We start from the raw sequence: 15345 nt of genomic DNA, 5'->3' as shown, positions 1-15345 counted from the left end.
AAAAGACAGTCATTAAGATGAGTATCTAAAATAAAAAGTACTTTTAAGTATTATTTTAAAACATCTCACCTGAAAGAACCCACATTTTAAAATGAAAATACAATCTTAAAATTTTTAGCCAATTTCATTGTGTCAGCCCACACATTTCTATTATAGGGCAATTTCTTTCTTTCTTTCCTTTTTCTTTCATCTCTTTCTCTCTTTTTTAAAAGTATTTATTTATTTATTTATTTATTTATTTATTTATTTATTTATGAATGACAGGCACAGAGAGAGAGGCAGAGACATAGGCAGAGAGAGAAGCAGGTTCCCTGTGGTGAGCCCAATGTGGGACTCGATCCCAGGGCCCCAGGATCATGCCCTGAGTCGAAGGCAGACACTCAACCACTGAGCCACCCCTATAGGGAGCTGTCCCTACAGGGCAATCTCAAAATCATTTAAGGTACAATTAATATTTTGAAGTGCAAACTGGTACTTACCAAGTGGAGCTTTGAGAAAACGCCGCTCAATGCCCTGCTCTATTTGAAAAAGTGCCATTGCCAGATAATGAACCACATTGCTCACTGATTGTGGCGTACTTGCATTAGTTGAGACAGTACTTGGAGTTTCTGTTTTTATGCCCAAGAGTCTACAATGAAAACATGGAAGAGTTTACGTTATTATTATTTTTTTTTTAAAGATTTTATTTATTTATTCATGAGAGACACAGAGAGAGAGAGGCAGAGGCACAGGCAGAGGGAGAAGCAGGCTCCATGCAGGGAGCCTGATGTGGGACTTGATCCTGGGTCTCCAGGATCAGGCCCTGGGCTGAAGGTGGCGCTAAACCGCTGAGCCACGTGGGCTGCCCAGAGTTTACGTTATTAAAAAACACTTAGGAAAAAAAAAAACAAACAAAAAAAACACTTAGGTAAAACTTTAGTCTATTCCTCCAAATGCTTGCTTATTATCTGTGTAAGAAACAGTTTCCTCAATCTCAAAGATTATGTAAGCCAGTAGGAAAGGGAAATAAACACGTGAATCAAGAGCTAAACTAAATACCAAGTCATTTAAGGAGGTCAGAAGGGCAAATATTTGGAGGGAAGGTGGATGAGACAAGGCTTAAGTAGAAAGGTTTTAGGTAGATGACCCAATGATGAGCCTTAAGGACACAAATCCCAGGCAGCAATTTTATTTATTTATTTATTTTTAAGATTTTATTACTTATTTGAGAGACACAGAGAGAACACAAGCAGTGGGAAGGGGCAGAGGGAGAGGCAGGCTCCTCATTGTGCAGGGAGCCTGATGTGGGGCTTGACCCCAGGACCCCAGGATCATGACCAGAGCCAAAGCCAGATGCTTGTTAACTGACTGAGCCCCCCAGGTGCCCCCCAGGCAGTTTACCTCTATACCTTTTTCTCTAGCTTCAATTTTTACTGGCTAGGACACTTGTAGCTGCCTCCTAAGTAGTTCCTTAGCCTCCAATCTCAGCAGCTAAATGATCATTTAAATGTACAAACCTATTTGCTCAAAGCCTTCAGTACTATGTCTCCTCTCCCAGTATCATATCTTCCTTTTTTTCTAGATAATAAACTCCTTAAGGGTAGTTATCTAAAAATAACTATCAAGATAGTCAAAGTATCTATCTATAGATATACAGATATAGGTTCTGATTAATAATTCAGATAATTAAGCCTACCACAATTTACTAAGTTATCCTACACAAAAGAAAAATGGACAGTATAAAGTTAGTCACTTTCTGAGATTAATAAAATCTTAAGTCCAAAGACTTCTTTTTAAGCTCGAGAAATTGTCATTATCTACAAGCTGTCTTTTGGCTACACTAGCACAAAGTGGAGTAAAAGAGAGCCTGAGGTTGAAGAAAACGATCATTTCAGTGGTTACAAGTCTTAAAAGTCCTCATGATAAGATTTTAAAACAATTTTTTGAGGAAAAAGAGAATTTACTAAAATTTTCAATTCTGCAATTGAACTGGGAAGGAAAAGTGACAATTTCTTTAGAAAAACCCTTTTTGTACCTGTCTTTTACTATGACCTTTGCTTGCTCATCAATTTCCATCTCTTCTACATCTTCATTCACAGTCTTAATGATCCCATTTTCCTTGTTCTCCTCACTTAACAGCTCATAACGTCCACTCTCTAATGCTGATCTCCAGATGTGTCGATCTGTAACCTGTAACAAAACCCAAATTTATCAACCTGGAAAAATGGCATATGTTGTTCCCAAGAAGTATGAGATTCAATGTACATATGAAAAATTCATGAATATTCTAGAACAGATTGTGAATCAAAAAGGGATCTAAAAATAAGGTTACTAAGTGGCCAAAATGAAATTCATATCATTCATAGATGGAAGCTTTAGTACCTCACTTTCTATATAGGGAAATCATAATTCTAAGACTGGTTACCTGATAGTAGCAAAAAAGTGACAGATGATATAGCAAAGGAATGAACAGAACACACATATCAAGCATGAATTACTTACAGATTTTAAAAAGGTAACAAAGAAACCAATAAACAAACCAGACTCAGCAGAGCAGGCAGGAGCTAGTCAAGGAAGAAGAAAATATCCTTACACATTTTAACATCTCGGATGAAAATACCATAAAACAGATATTTAAAAAATACTAAAAATTAATATTAAAAATTAGGTCAATGATGTTCATTAAATTCTATTTAAGAAAGCAGATAGCCATACTGTATATTTAAGAAAGATCTCTACTCCTATATACTTTGATACAGGGGAAGAAACTGAGTTTTCATAAAAAATGTATCACTCCCATGTATTTATTCAAAACACACATACCTTGCCTATACCAAGTAAATTAACAAATATGACCAAAACTTTGGTAATCAGGTAAATTAAAAATGGGAACAGATACAAACCTTGATTGCTCCTAATGTTCCCTGGTAAATTCTGTCTTCAATATCCAAAAGAAAATCTCTCAGCCTCAATTCAAGCTGTCTTTCTGCAGACATCTGAGCTGCATCATATGTAGTGGAAGATCTTCCCCGGCAATATGTAGGTTTGCTATCAGTTTGAGGTTTGTCTGAAATAGTTATCAATACCTTTATTATGATTTTCTTACTAAAAAATATGATTTCCCAAAAGTGGTAGTTATGATCATGAGATAATGGATATAAGAACATTTAATAAATCCTCAAGTGCAAAAAAAAAACGGGGGGGGGGCAGAAATGTTTGCACATTAGATATCTAATAAGGAACTTGAGTCTAGAATATTTGAAGAACTTTTTCTTACAACTCAATAAAAAGACATTCCAATAAAAAGAATGGGCAATGAACAGATATGAATAGACTTTTCTTTAAGGAAGATATATAAATGGCCAATAAGACCATGAAAAGATGTTCAACACTATTACTCTCTAGGGAAATTCACATCAAAACAATAAAGTACCACTTCATACATCTAAAATGGTTAGAATCTGAAAGTCAGACAAACCAAATGTTGACAAGGACATGGAAAACTTTTAGCCCTCACACACTCTTGGTAGGAATACAGAATGGTGCAGCAAACAGTATGGCAGTTCCTCAAATGATTAAACAGAATTATCACATGACCACTCTTAGGTATACACCCAAGAGAAATGAAAACATATGTTGAGACAAAAACTTGTATGCAATGTTTACAACAGCATTATTCACAACTGCCAAAATATGCAAGCCACAGAAATATCCATCAACTAATACATGGTTAAATAAAATGTAGTATGTTTCTATATAATGGAACATTATTTGGTTATAAAGTATGAAGTACTGACATGTGCTACAACTTGGATGCACCTTGAAAACATTATGCTAAGTTAAAAAACCCAGTCACAAAAGACCATACATATATTATATGATACCATTCATTTAAAATGTTCAGACAGGGGAATTTACAGAAACAGAAAACAAATTTAGGGTTTCCTTTTGAGGTGATAAAATGTTCTAAAATTGTGTGATGGCTGCACATCTGTGAATATAATGAAAACCACTGAATTGCACATTTCAAGTGAGTGGATTACATGGTGTATGAACTAATTCTCAATAAAGCTGTTAAATAAAGAATTGTGATCTAAAGTTTTTAATGTGAAGAGAACTAAAGTAGTCATGACAATATGCCCCTAAATTTAACAGTTCTTTACCTAGAGGATCTTGTTTAGTGATATTAAAACTTATACCCCAAATGCATTACTGCTTTCTCTTATCTGTTATCAATGAACCAGCCATCATATAGAGATGCTGCTCCCTGATCTGCCGTTGCAGCAATCTCCAAAGAAGTGATCACTAAGAGAATCTGTCCCTGGACTCTCAGCCAAAATCCTTAGTGACTGAACTCTCAGTATCATGTTGAATTTCTAAAACTAATGTTAACCTTAGTGCCTTAGGTATCGAGTCTCTGATCAGGAAATGAGATCAGGAAGAGGATGGATCTTCACACATTGCCGTTTCTCCGTCCAAGTGGAACCCAGTGACATCTAGAGAACCTTGTTCTCTAACTGGCAAACATTCTCTAACTTGTAAACTGAGAGCATGGTCTAAATGGAAAAGGTGTTTTATATATAGCTTTAATAGTTCAACAAATGTTTAAGCCTGAACTAGAGAATTATGGGGAGAGAAAATAAAAGAAAGTTTTCAATGAAAATTTACCTGAAAAATGAAATTTCTCTTCAGAAAAATGGGCTAGCTGTGCACATATTCTGCTCTTCTCTTGCAACAAAGTTTCTTTTAAGGCACTTTCTCTATGTCCTCTAGAATTAAGAGCTTCAATAAGCTGGTCTAGCTGTTCACAAGAACTGTAAAAGCACCACCGATTTGGCTTATGCACTGGTTTTGGCAGTTGCACAGAATCATCACATGGACCTTGGTCAATGTTGGAGGTAGATTCAGGCGTCAAAGACTCTCCAGTTTTAGTGGATACCTGAGGATCTTGAGACTGTATACTATTCTGAAATGATGAAGGTCTAGGCAAGAGCATGTCTTCAGTGAGACCAGAATAATCCTCTTCAATAAATAATCCAGGAATAGAAGGAAAAATCCAATATCGCCTATACATGCGGTCTCGGCCCAAGGGAAAGATATTGGTACATGCTATGGCACTTTGGATTTTTTCCAAGAGCTCTTTCTCTTTTCGTTGATGTTCCTGTTTTAAAGCTTCTTCCTCATCTGCAGTAAGAGGCTCTCTTGTTACACAGTTGACCTCTTCTTGTCTTGTAAATTCTTTAAATCCATTTTGTCCCCTTTTCCCTATAGTTTAAACATTTGATTATCACTATCACATTTCAAATTTTCATCAGAAAAACAAACAAAGCTATCCTAAGTTACCTTGTATTATGGACCAAACTGAATGCCCCTCAAATTCATATGTTGAAATCCTAAACCCTAATGTGACATATTTGGAGATAGGGTCCTTAAGGAGGTAATTAAGGTTTAATGAGTTCAAAGAGTGTGGGGACCCTGTAACTCAGGAGCAGTATCCATGTAAGAAAGAGACCAGGGTGCTCACTCTTCACACTTGTGGGCACAGAGGAGCAGTTCTGTGAGGACACAGTGAGAAGGTGCTATAGCAAGCTGAGAGAGGCCTCACCAGAAATCAATCCTGCTGGTCTTGGACTTCCAGCCTCCAGAACTGTGAGAAAATAGATTTCTGTCATTTAAGCCACCAGTCTGTGGTATTTTATTATGGCAGCCTGAGCAGACTAATACACTATGCTGGTAAGAAACTGGTATATTTAAATACAGGAGACACACAAAAAACTGCAATCTCCATACTGGATAGTGAGGCAGAGTCTATTATTCTCCAACATATGTTCAGTCCTTTCTCTAAGGCAGGAGTCAGCAGACTTTCATAAAGGGCTAGCTAGTAAATATTTTTAGGTTTTGTTGGCCATATGGTTTCTGTCACAGCTGCTCAACTGTGCCACTGTTGCATGAAAGCAGCCATAGACAATATATAAAGGAACAAGCATGGCTGAGTCCAATTAAAACTATGATCAGTGAAATCTGAATTTCATATAATTTTTGTATTACAAAATATCATTCTTTTCCCCCCAACTATTTAAAAATGTAAAAATGTAAAAACCAGTTTAGCTGGATTACATAAAAACAGGCAGGGCAGATTTGGCCAATGGGCTATAGTTTACTAACCACTGATTCAAGGTAACAGAACCCCTAATGCTTAGTTAGGTACCTAGCAGTTCAAAAGAAGGACACTTCCCAGCAGGAAACGTTTCCCCAGGAAGTATGGCTACATAAGAAGCTTCTGATCAAAGAGATGGGAGTAGAATTCTGCATTATATGTAACCTCTGGGTTGTATCTCTTTCTATTTTCCTTCTTTCAACTAGCCAGAATGACGCCATGGGGATAAATCATTTTGGTACATGAGGATGGCAGCAAAACCCTAAGGATGGCAGTATGAACAAGACAGAAAGAGCCTGGATTCCTGGTGAGCTGCCTGGCCTTTTATGATGTGTTGAATTAAAATTCTCCCATTTTAGGCACTGTCAGATTGCTTAGATGGTCAGGGAGTCAGTTTTCTTTCTTTCCTTCCTTCTTTCTTTCTTTTGCTTGAAAGCATCTGTATGAAATTAGAATTATCTGCTTTAAAATTTGGGAAAATTCACCTATAAAGTTGTCTAGGATTGAAGTTTTCTTTGTAGGAAGATTTTTTTTTTTTTTTTTTAATTCAGAAAGAGTAGGAGCAGGGTAGGGGAGAAGCAGAGGGAGAGAAACTTAAGCGGGCTCTACACTGATCTCATAACCTGAGTCAAAACCAAAACCAAGAGTCAGATACTGAGACACTCAGGTGTCCCTGTAGATTTTTTAAAAAAATATTTCATTTAAATACATAAAGTAAATAAGTAAATACTTGAGATAGCAGCAGAGGGCATAAGTGGGCAGGAGAGGGAAAAGCAGGGTCCCTGCTAAGCAGGAAGCCTGACACAGGGCATTTTTATTAAAGATACATAAGTTTATTACTTGTTTATCTTCATTTATAAAGATTTTATTTATTTAAAGACTCTACACTTAACAGAGACCAAGAGAGTACAAGCAGGGGGAGTGGCAGGGGGATATAGGGAGAAGTAGGCTCCCCACTGAGCAGGGAGCCCAACGAAGGTCTCAATCTCAGGACTTTGGGATCATGACCTGAACTGAAGCAGATGCTTAACTGACTGAGCCACTCAGGCACCCCTGTAGAAAGATTTTTAATATTGGTTCAAGATCTATGGTTTAGGACCATTCACATTTTAAATTTTCTCATGAATCCATTTTTTTTTGTTTTTTTATGAATCCATTTTTTAAAAAGATTTTATCTATTTGAGAGAGAGTGAGAGGGTGGGGGGAGAGGGAGATGTAGACCTCCCACTGAGCAGGGAGCCCAACATAGGTCTCGACACCAGGACCCCAGGATCATGACCTGAGCAAAAAGCAGATGCCCAACTGAGCCACCCCGGCAGCCCTCATGAATCTACTCTCATAATGTGTATTTTTCTAGGATTTTGCTTTTGTCTCCACTTTCTTTTCTTTTCTTCTTCTTTTTTTTTTTTTAAAGATCAAAGCAGAGAAAATCAGCATCATACAGTACACTGGTTTTCATTTTTATTTTTTTTAAGATTTTATTTATTCATTCATCAGAGAGAGAGAAAGAGACAGAGAGGCAGAGACACAGGCAGAGGGAGAAGCAGGCTCTGTGCAGGGAGCCTGAGATGGGACTCAATCCCAGTTCTCTAGGATCACACCCTGGGCTGAAGGTGGCACTAAACCGCTGAGCCATCCGGGCTGCCCTTGTCTCCACTTTCATTTTTTTAATTTATTTATTTTTAAAAAATATTTTATTTATTTATTCATGAGAGACACACAGAGAGAGAAGCAGGCTCCATGCAGGGAGCCCAATGTGGGACTGGATCCCAGGTCTCCAGAATCAGGCCCTGGACTGAAGGCGGTGCTAAACCGCTGAGCCACCTGGGCTGCCCTTGTCTCCACTTTCTCAAAGTTAACTGCCATAAAACTGTATGTGCTGTCCCTGTATCTTTAAATTTCTACTTTATCTATAGTTATGCTGCTTCCCTTTTCAATCTTAACCTTGCTGAGACTCCCTTCCCCCTGCCCTCAAATCAATTTCAAGAAAGCTTTGTCTAGTTCATATCTTTTTCAAAGAACAAACTGTTGGCTTTGCTGTTCTTCTCTATTACAGTTTTACTTTCTATTAATTTCTCCTCATATCTATTGTTGCCTTTTATCGAGGGATTTTTCTGTTATCTACCTCTGACTTCTTTTTTAATTTTTTTTTTTTTTTATTTATGATAGTCACACACACAGAGAGAGAGAGAGAGAGAGAGGCAGAGACACAGGCAGAGGGAGAAGCAGGCTCCATGCACCAGGAGCCCGACGTGGGATTCGATCCCGGGTCTCCAGGATCACGCCCTGGGCCAAAGACAGGCGCTAAACTGCTGCGCCACCCAGGGATCCCTACCTCTGACTTCTTAAATGAATACCTAGCTCAATTTGCCTTTCTTCTTTCCTAATAGGTATTAAAACTAGAAATTTTCCTCTTAAGTAGAGGGACTGTATCAAACAAGTGTTAATTGATAGTACTGATAGTCTTTTTCAGTATAGATTAGTTTTATTTTCTAGTTTCCATTTATGGTTTCTACTTTGACCAATTACTTAAAAATGTCTTAAAACTCTAATCAAATGAAGACCTTTTGTTTTACATTTCTAAATCAATTGCATTATAATCAGAAAATATAGCCTCCATGATACAGATTTTGTCTACTTGTAATAACTATTTAGCAAATAATTTAGAAAAAAAAGATACCAACAAAATTATAGGCACAGAATACAGTTAAAAATCTCCTTTAATAGTTGTTAAATGAAGATAGTTAAAGATCTTCAGAAGTAATCTGTATCAACAACTTTTAAAAAATGTATTCCATGGGATCCCTGGGTGGCGCAGCGGTTTGGCGCCTGCCTTTGGCCCAGGGCGCGATCCTGGAGACCCGGGGTCAAATCCCACATCAGGCTCCCGGTGCATGGAGCCTGCTTCTCCCTCCGCCTGTCTCTCTCTCTCTCTCTCTCTCTCTCTGTGACTATCGTAAATAAATAAAAAATTAAAAAAAAAAAAATTAAAAAAAAAAATGTATTCCCCTTGATCCAGCAATTCATGAAATTATTTTAAGGTAGTTGATTTCCATTCTCAGCATATGGAACCTATTAAAAGCATTACTGACTTTTATATTTCTAGCACCTAAAGGGCACTTAATGCATGTTGAGTGAGAATGCAATAGAATAAAAATTTCTATTTGGCTTAATATAAAATAGTAAATACAAAAACTCAACAAAACTCGCTGACTAACCAAAAGTTGAAGTTATGAGAAATGGGCCTATTAAAACAATATGAAAATTGAATAAAAAAAACAACAACAACAATCTGAAGAGGTGCCTGGGTAGCTCAGTCAGTTAAGCATCTGCTCAGGTCATGATCCCAGGGTCCTGACATTGAGCCCTGAGTTGGGCTCCCTGCTCAGTGGGGAGCCTGCTTGTCTCTCTCCCTCTGCCCCGCCTCCCCCGTTCATGCTCTCTCTCAAATAAATAAAATCTTAAAAAAAAAAAACAACCAATATGAATATTGTCACTCTTCCCTCAAGAATAACTTATATGAGAATAAAAACTAAATATAACTTCCAACACCATTTTTTTAAACAAAATGGTCACCATTTAAAAAACTTATCACAGCTATGAGTTGAGCATTTAAGAAACATACACACCTTGGAATCACAAATGAAGTAATCTAATACATATTTCAAGATAGCTGAATTATAAAGTGCCTTATTAATTAAAACAATCAGGCATGCCCTTAAGAAATTTCTGTATTACCCCTTCTTCCTCTTTTATGTGATCCTGGGTCATCTTCATCCTCAGTGACTGTGTCTTGATCAAGTTCCTTTTGCTCTGTTTCTTTGCTTTCAGTGCTAGTATCAAAATCTTCCCTTTCTTCCTCCCTTAATGAAAAAAACAAGGATTATTTTCATTAATGAATATGTAATTCCATTTATGAGGTATTTATTGCCTGCTTATGAAGTGCTAGCCATCATGTTTAGGAAGTAATGGACAAGATGACAGACACAGAGTTTATATTCTTGCAGCGAAAACAGGTAATAACACAATTATACAATTAAAATTTGTAATAACTATTAAAAAATGAGAAGTTCAAGGTGCTATAAAAGCATTTCAATGAGAAACAAATTAGTCTCAAGAATCAAGAAAGCCTTGCCTGAGGGAGTGGCATTTAAACCGAGACTAGGGAGACTGGGCAGGCGTAAGATAGCAAGTGAGAAGAAATCTCCATTTCAGGCACAGGGGATATCATGTACAAAGGCACTGAGCTGAAGAGAAAAGGAAGAAGCTTATCATTTTGAGAAAATAATAAAACAAAAAGAAGTTATCCAAGAACTGGATGAGAAAAAGGCAGGGTTAGATCACACCTGGCTTTGTAGGGCATTATTCAAAAAGCTATGGGAAAAGAAATAGAAGAGTTTTAGAAAAGGGAAATGATGGGTTTAGAAAGCACTTCGGCTGCTATGTGGAAAATGATCGGGGAGAGAAAGGAGATGAGGGGAGACAATGGGTCACTGTATCAGTCCAGGCAGCTGGCTCGGAGATGATGGTTGGCTCAGACTAGAAAGTAGGTAAGTAGACAAATAGTAGAGGAGAGTAGATAACATTTCAGATATACTAAGTAGGCTGAATGACAAGACAGATGTTTTATCTAATTCATTATGCTATCCAAATTAAAACTAAAACTGTATGAACCTTGAAATAAGTTCCACCATTCGTGTTCTTTACCAAACAGAGGTTTGCAAAATCAAATGTTCTTAGGAGCCAGAGAGATAATGTAAAATGAGTGAAGCTAGGCTAGATGAGTATTAAAAAAGTACGAAATGGTGGAATCTATAATGCGTTTTTTTTTAATTAAGAGATTACAAGGAAAAAATCTGTAACTATAGGAGGTGATGAATAGCAACTAAACTTATTGTGGTAATTATTTCATAACATAAAAAAATAATAAAATAAAAAAATTATTTCATAACATATGCATATATCAAATCATTGTTATATGCCCTAAATGATTAACACAATGTTATAAGTCAATTATACTTCAATAGAAATCCAAAAGGTTTATAAAATGTAAAAAAAAAAAAAAAAAAATCGAGCTATAACTCACATATCCTAAAATCATCATTTTAAAGTGTATAAATTCAGTGGTCTTTAATATATTTACAAAGTTGTGCAGACATTACCCTTATCTAATTCTGGGACAGTTTCATTATCCCCAAAGAAAAACTCTATAGCCATTAGTAGTCACCTTGCATTTCCTCTTCCTCACTACCCTGGTAACAACTCATCTACTTTTTGCTGTGGATTTGCCCATTCTGGACTTTTTATCTAAAAGGAATCATACAACACATGGCCTTTTGTGACTGGTTTAACTCAGCATAATGTTTTCTTTCTTTCTTTCTTTTTTTTTTTTTTTAGTATAATGTTTTCAAAGTTTATCCACATTGTTGCATGTATGAGAATTCTATTCCTTTCTATTGCTGACCAACACTCTGCTGAAGAAATACATCGTTTATCTATTCATCAACTGATGAACATTTGGGTTATTGCCTTTCTTTTTTTGCCTACTAAGAATAATGAAACTATGAACTTTTGTATATACATTTTTGGATGAACATATGCTCTTAATTCTCTTCAGTGTATACCTAGGAGTGGAACTGTTGGGTTGTATGGTAAACAAATGATTTTATTATCTGAGAGACTGCCAAACTTACCCAAAGCAGCTGCACCATTTTACATCCACCTGCAATGCATGAGAATTCCAATTTCTCCACATTCTCACCAACACTTCTTATTGTCCCTTAATTGGATTACAGCCATCTAGTGAGTGTGAAGTAACATCTCATTGTGATTTTGATGTGCATTTCCCTAATGACTAATAATGTTGAGTGTCTTTTTCATGTGCTTCTTGCATATCTATTTTTTTTGAGAAATGCCTATTAAAATCCTTAGCACATTTTTTAATTGGGTTGTTCTTTTATTGTTGAATTATAGGAATTCTTTATATATTCTGGATATTAAGCCATTATTAACACACAATTTGTAAATATTTTTTCCCATTCACTGGGTTGTCTTTTTTTACTTTCTTGACAGTGTTCTTCTTCAAAGTACAGAAGTTTTTAAGCTTGAATAAATCCAATTATTTTTTTCTTTGATTGCTTGTTCTTTAGGTATCAGATTAATTTTGCTAATCTATCCAAATTCCATTTCTTAAAATATTGTTGATGGCCATATAAAATACAGCTGTTACATGTTTGTGACCTATGACCTTACGAGTTAATGGGTATTTTTATATGCAAGTATAACTAAAAGTCAATATACTAATATCAGAACACTGAGATTTATAGAACCTTCCTCTGCAATTTCATAAAAAAATTATTTCTGCAAAATTTGAATACGGTTTGCCATCTACAATATGCAAAAATTCCCACTTGTTTTCAGAGCCTATTTTCATCCCAAATATTTTCAAATTGCAATAGAGTATCTAAGTCACTAAATTACTTAATGTGCTTCCTTCTTCTCCCTATACCAATCTATTAAAACCTCCAATTTCATCCCTATTCCTCAATAAACTCAGAGGAGTTTTGTGAAACACAGTGTACAACTGTGATAGGTGGTGGTGGAGGGGGGAGATACCACTAGTAATGCTAGAAATGTATTACTGGTTTAAAATAGACTATTGGAAGGTTTTCTGGGCAATTATCATTTATGACATTAATTCTATGAGAAAATGAGTTCTAGATTCCCTGAAAGTATTTTTTAACATAACACATGTATGCCTGAGGACTCCCTATATGTAAATTTCATAGGCCTACTGGTATAATTATTATGTACCTATAAATAAAAAACTAGAAAACTAGTTTTTAAAACTTCAGCATTTCAGACCTAGACAGAGGGAGAATGCCTGATGCGACTTGATCCCAGGACCCTGGGATCACGACCTGAGCCAGAGGCAGACGCTCAACCACCATGCCACCCAGGTGCCCCTGATTTTTATTCTTTGTATAAAGTCTGGTGAGCACTGTAATTCAAACCATACCCAACAGATATATCTGCAGCTGAATTTCTTTGTTCATCTTCCTTCAGTTTTTCTTGTTTCTCTTTCATTTTCTGTTCTTGTTCCTTCAGTTTTTCTTCCTTCCTTTTACGAATTCTGAAAGTTAACATAAAATATTAGTCTATTTGATGGAAGATACTTTTAACTTTTAGTATCTTGCCTTTAATAAAAAAATTATGGAAGGTGCTTTAAATGTTATCACAAAATCATAATGTAGTAATTCATTCATAATCTCTTAGTTAAGCCATCACACATCAGTGTGAGCCAGTATCACATTACAGCCCAATGTGAAATATCGTTTTAGATGCAAAGAAATAAACAGCCTTCATTAGCACAACTGACTATAATTATCTCTTACCTAGCAGCTGCTTCTTCCCTCTCTTTCCGATGTTGTTCTGCTTTTAACTCCCGGAATTCTTGCTTTGCTTGTCGTAATATATCAACATAATCTTCAATGAAATCCCTAGTAGAAACTAGGGTCAGTAGTTTTCCACAGAGAGCATGAAGTATCTTCATTTTTTCTCCTGTCAAAAATTGGTAAATAACTTCTGTATCATTAAGGATAAAAACGAATTGTTTGAAAAATCTTAATTTGTGGCTTAATGTGAAAATGCTTAATAAAGAATAGGAAAAGCCTCAAGATCAAACACGCTAATGGCATGTCTTCAGAAAAAAGCACCTCTGAATCCAAATTAACAGATATGTGATATACAAGGCATTTCAAATACTAATAAGTACCATATAGACCAGTTAAATAGACATGAAAAATTCTCTAATGACAGAATTTTTTTCAAGTTTTAATTTTTAGGCTCACTTAGGAAATTCAAATAAAAACTAAGTTATTGGGATCCCTGGGTGGCGCAGCAGTTTGGCGCCTGCCTTTGGCCCAGGGCGCGATCCTGGAGACCCGGGATCGAATCCCACGTCGGGCTCCCGGTGTATGGAGCCTGCTTCTCCCTCTGCCTGTGTCTCTGCCTCTCTCTCTCTCTCTGTGACTATCATAAATAAAAAAATAAATAAATAAATAAATAAAAATAAAAATTGAAAAAAAAAAAAAACTAAGTTATTACCATATGAAATTAAAAAATGGCAATAGGCAAATCACTCTCTGAAAATACTGCACTAAAACACTACTATAAATTATAAAACCTATATAAATCTTAGAAATGAAGGCATTCTACTTTTATTACATGTTCTCTTAAATAAGCATATTAAATTAAGCTTTACATATTTGTGCACTGTAATTTTTTTATTTAAAAAAGGAAGTGAAAGGGATGGCTGGTTGGCTCTGTGGTTGAGCGTCTGCCTTAGGCTCAGGGTGTGTTCCCGGGTCTGGGAATTGAGTCCCGCATCACGCTCCCTGCAAGGAGCCTGCTTCTCCCTCTGTCTGTGTCTCTGTCTCTCTCTCTATGTGTGTCTCTCATGAATAAATAATCTTAAAAAAATGGAAGTGAAAAATAACTTCTTCTTAACTTTATTTTTTTTAAAGAATTTTAAATTTATTCATTCATGAGAGACAGACACAGGCAGAGGGAAAAGCAGGCTCCCCAGAAGGAGCCCGACACGGGACTTGATCCTGGACGATGGGACCAGGCCCTGAGCCGAAGGCAGACGCTCAACTGCTGAGCCACCTAGGCGTCCCCTGCATCTTAACTTTATATACTGTTTCTCATATCTCAAATTCTATTCAAGTAAATGTTAGAATTTAGCAGCTACAGCCTAAATTTCTGATACACTGACGAATAAAAGTGAAAGCTAGCTAATTCTCACTTTAGTAGATAAACCACAAATTTTTAAAGTAATAGAAAATCCAAATGAAAAAGAACAGAAAAATCAGAAAGAGTTAAAGCTAATACGAATTAACAACAGTAGTCTCCATTTGGGTCACTAATTGTATTCCAACAATTTTTTTTAAGGACTGTTCTCGTTCTCTTTTAATTAAAACTGCTATCAGGGTGCCTGGGTGGCTCAGTTTGTCAAGCATCTGCCTTTAGCTTGGATCATGATTCCAGAGTCCTGGATCAAGCCTCAAACTGGGCTCCCTGCTCAGCGGAGAGCCTGCTTCCTCTCTCTCCTTTTGCCCTTTTCCTTGCTTGTACTTTCTCTTTTCTCTGTCTTTCTCTCAAATAAATAAAAATCTTAGAAAAAAATAATTAAAACTGATATTATCTAA

At 36.3% G+C, this 15345-nt stretch overlaps 1 protein-coding gene across 3 annotated transcripts in view; it reads right to left on the bottom strand.

Annotated features, from left to right (window-relative positions):
- Positions 1 to 15345, bottom strand: part of BAZ1A (bromodomain adjacent to zinc finger domain 1A) — a 90316-nt gene that overhangs the window by 14864 nt on the left and 60107 nt on the right. For all 3 annotated transcript variants that reach the window (XM_041759346.1, XM_041759347.1, XM_041759345.1), the window contains 7 exons: positions 13531 to 13696; positions 13155 to 13268; positions 9875 to 9999; positions 4648 to 5244; positions 2883 to 3046; positions 2015 to 2169; positions 480 to 628 (listed from right to left, as the gene is read on the bottom strand). In XM_041759346.1, coding sequence (XP_041615280.1) covers positions 480 to 628; positions 2015 to 2169; positions 2883 to 3046; positions 4648 to 5244; positions 9875 to 9999; positions 13155 to 13268; positions 13531 to 13696 — 1470 coding nt within the window. The remainder of the gene's footprint in view (positions 1 to 479; positions 629 to 2014; positions 2170 to 2882; positions 3047 to 4647; positions 5245 to 9874; positions 10000 to 13154; positions 13269 to 13530; positions 13697 to 15345) is intronic.

This window comes from Vulpes lagopus, chromosome 6 (genome assembly GCF_018345385.1).
Source record: "Vulpes lagopus strain Blue_001 chromosome 6, ASM1834538v1, whole genome shotgun sequence".
Lineage (NCBI taxonomy): Eukaryota > Metazoa > Chordata > Mammalia > Carnivora > Canidae > Vulpes > Vulpes lagopus.
This window is presented reverse-complemented; position numbering and strand designations above follow the sequence as displayed.